Source organism: Lathyrus oleraceus, chromosome 6 (assembly GCF_024323335.1).
Source record: "Lathyrus oleraceus cultivar Zhongwan6 chromosome 6, CAAS_Psat_ZW6_1.0, whole genome shotgun sequence".
Classification (NCBI taxonomy): Eukaryota; Viridiplantae; Streptophyta; class Magnoliopsida; order Fabales; family Fabaceae; genus Lathyrus; species Lathyrus oleraceus.
The window spans coordinates 427,761,319-427,764,956 of record NC_066584.1 but is presented as its reverse complement, the minus strand read 5'-3'; the positions used below and the strand labels follow the sequence as shown (position 1 = coordinate 427,764,956).

General features: G+C 35.9%; 1 protein-coding gene across 1 annotated transcript; it reads right to left on the bottom strand.

Annotated features, from left to right (window-relative positions):
• Positions 1-791: 791 nt before the first annotated feature.
• LOC127096066 (uncharacterized) lies at positions 792-2,734 on the bottom strand. The gene is made up of 3 exons (XM_051034688.1): positions 2,621-2,734; positions 2,031-2,483; positions 792-830 (listed from the first exon to the last, which is right to left on the bottom strand). The coding sequence occupies exons 1-3, from the start codon at positions 2,732-2,734 to the stop codon at positions 792-794; spliced, it is 606 nt and encodes a 201-aa protein (XP_050890645.1).
• Between the last annotated feature and the right edge of the window lie 904 nt (positions 2,735-3,638).

Sequence of the window (3,638 nt, the reverse complement as noted above, 5' to 3'; positions counted from 1 at the left end):
ATTGGAATCAATTTGGACATGTCTACTATTTTTTGTGATTTTTTAAATTAGAACAAATAAAATGGATCATGCATGAAAATAGGAGGGAAACATTGGATTCAAATGAAATCAGCAAAATGCAATCAGCCAGGTTCGAACACATGCCATGAAGGTTGACAAAAGACGCTCAAAAAAATTAAATTCACAAAACACATTGCCAGGAATCTAACTCAGGCCAAGGAAGATCCGGAAGAATATCAAATTAAATCCACAAAAACACACACGCCAGGATCGAACCCAAGCGCGCTAGGTCAAGAAGCGCTTGGTGCCAAAACGCAGCGTTTTGGCCACGAAACCCTAGCCTGTTACAGACGGCGGAGGACGGCGGTAACAACCGTCTTCTCCGGCCGTCAAGGCGGAGGAGATCCAATTATTTTTTCCAGATTTTTGCAAACTATATACCGTTGGAAATCTCTTGCAACGCTGATCTCAAATCTACAATCCAAATCTCCTAATTCTCTCTAGATTTTCTGGATCGAAGAGAAACTTAATCATGTGCAAAACTTTAAATCAACCATACGTGTTCATTTTTCATCCGTTTTCAAATCCAAACACATCAGCATGCTCAGGGATGCAAGATCTACGCATTTATCACAAGAAATTGGCAAAAAAGAGAGGTCGAAATCTCACTTACTTGAAGTGGCAGTGATGGAAATCGTGTGTTCAAGCCTTCAAAGTCTCCAGATCTACTCCACTGAACCTCTATAGAAGCTTTAAGCAAGAAATAGTGGTTGAAGGCACGTGGATCTAGCTCAATTCTCAAGCTCCATCAACATGTTCATGCTTTCGATCTGCTCAAATTTGGACCAAATTCTTTAAACCAAACATGGATTCTTGCTCAATGATACTCCATAATCATGATTATGCAAAGAAATCGATGAATTGTGTGAAGAAAATTGAAGTTTGAAGTGAGAGAAAAAATGGAGGGAAGATTGAATTTCAGATATGAAATGTGTTGTTATGGCAAATGCAGTTATGATTAGGCTTATATATGATGTGCTAATCATGCTGTTAATCAAATTAGGCTTTGGTTAATTGAGATTAGTGAAATGAGAGGTGTTTTGCAAAAATGGCAAGTGTGAGGTAGCATGTACAATCCATACGTGAACAGTGCCATGCAAGGGTACAAATTCACTTAAAATCATGCAACAATCAAGATGGGATTGGTATTTTGTTTGTAGCATCAACCAAATTTGAATTCTTGAATTTCCCTCCAAAATGTACATGAATGAACAAGTTATCACATGAGCTTTTTCCATGCAAGGCAATGGTTCATTTGGAAAGTATTGGTCACAAGGAGCATTTTGCAAAAAGAGTGGACCAATTTGGAGTTTTGAATCAAAAGTTATGCCATGTTGAACTTCCATGCATACTTTGTGATCATTTGGCCATAACTTCTCAACCAATCATCAGATGACTATGATCTAGGACTTTTTGAAAATAGGAGAGAAAGATCTTCAACTTTCATGTTCACCAAAAATCCATTTGAAGCTTCTTTGATGTTGATAAGCCAAGTTGAATGTGGACCAGAAACTTGCCATTTTTGGAAACTTGAAATTACAGGTCACTTTCCATTTTTGGAAACTTTTGCCATGACTTCAAAATCTTCAAGATAGATGTTTGAAATGACAAATGGACTTCTTTGATCATGATTGAGATGCTTCAAATCATTTCCCCACCTCAAAGCCCTCAGTTGACTGCATAGTTGACTTTTATGGTCTTCAGATGACTTGGAATGCCTTGGTGAACTTGAACCTTAACCACCTGATGAAATGGCTTCAAAATGAAACCCTAGCTCATATAAGCTCTTTATAGAATAATCATGTGGACTTCATCTCAAGGAAAGACTTGCTCTTTTGCACAAAGGATTCTCTTGATGCCAAATCTTATTGATATGATGCAATGCAATATGGAATGATAAATGACCTAAAAAAATGAATGAATGCATGAATGAGTGAGGGCAAATTTGAGGTGCTACATTCCCTAGCAACCTTGGCTTCATTATTGTGATTCTTATTTAATTTACCACGACAAGAATTTGCAAAGTGTCCAAACTTTCTACACTTGTAGCATTGCACTTTACTCATATCACGCTTCTTAAAACCATTGCTATGACCACTATCCTTGGAGCTACTTTCACCCTTTTCACTCGTCGAATGCTTTGAATTTTTCGAATCGTTTGAACCAAAATTCTGAAAATTTGATTTACCTCTCGCCGTAAGTTTTCCTTTCGACCTCTTATTCTTTTCATTGAAACGCGCTTGCAAATCAATCTCCGCTTTGGCTTTGTCGGCGCCTCTCTCATCCATCATTTGTTCATGTGCCTCTAACGAACTTTGTAATTCATCCTTGCTCAAAGTTGTTAGATCCTTTGATTCTTCAATAGCCACAACTATGTTGTCGAAACGCGACGTTAACGAACGCAATACTTTCGATACAACAATCTGCTCAAGAATCGTTTCCCCACAAGATTTGATTTGATTAACTACCAGGTAATGCGCGTAATGTAGTCGTTGATCGTTTCTTTGTCTTCCATTTGTGTTAACTCGAACTGTCGCTTATAAGTTTGTAACCTTACAACCTTCGCTTTGACGACACCGACATATGCTTTCTCCAAGATTTCCCATGCTTGCTTCGCCGATTCACAATCGTCGACCTTCTCGAAATTGTCGTTATCAACACACGAATGAATCATGATTAGGGATTTGTAATCCTTCTTCTTCTCTTCTTTGTGTGTAGCTCTTTGAATGCCGGTAGCCTCTGCCCCTAATTGTGTAACTCCATTGATGACGATCTCAAGCACCTCTTAATAACCAAACAAGACCTTCATTTGTTTTGCCCATTTATCATAGTTCTTCGAATCAAGAATCGGGAGATTAGTGGGAATTCGATCATTGGAAACGGTTGCCATTGTTGCAGTGGATTAGGATCGACAACCAGGCTCTTGATGCCAAATGTTAGAACATAAAGACTCAAATTGAAGTTTAATGGTGGAAGATAAGAAATTAGGGAAGATGAAGTTGATAGAGTATTAGAGAGAACAAAATGATATTGGATGAATAGTAAATTTGACATTAAATGGAATTGAGAATATTATAAGAGTATTTATATATTGAGAGAATAACAAAAAAAAATACAACTCAAAATACAACTAAAGTGACACAACAATTAAATTCTGTTATTTTTGGAAAACTAGCCGATAATAACAGAAATTTAATTGCATTTAATAAAATTAACTTCTTATGTTGTAAAGAGTTAAGTGTTGCATTTCAAGGAGATGAGAACAAGAGTATAATAAAACCGCACAAATTAGAATATAAAGAGGAAAATGTGATATTAGGTTACAAAATAGTTTTTATGGACAAAAATTGTGATGTTGCTGAACCAATATATTTTCCCAAAAACGAAGAGTAGAAGAATGTTCGAAGAAAAAAATGGAAATTGAGAAAAATCGAACAAAAGGTGTTATTATAAAAAGAAAAAGTCTCGCACTAGTTTTCTTATATTATATATTTTTATTTCGAACTCAAATATAAATATTTTAAATATAGTTAATTGTTAAGTTCATTTAAAAAAATTATAATAACCTTCAAAACTAT

Bases quoted from the DNA above. Each gene is read 5' to 3' on its own strand.
- LOC127096066 (XM_051034688.1), bottom strand. From the start codon at position 2,734: ATGATTCATTCGTGTGTTGATAACGACAATTTCGAGAAGGTCGACGAT. The intron at 2,484-2,620 runs GTTGTAAGGTTA...ATTCTTGAGCAG, and splicing joins TCGGTGTCGTCAAAGCGAAG to ATTGTTGTATCGAAAGTATT. The intron at 831-2,030 runs GTTGCTAGGGAA...AAATTTGAGCAG, and splicing joins ATCACAATAATGAAGCCAAG to ATCGAAAGCATGAACATGTT.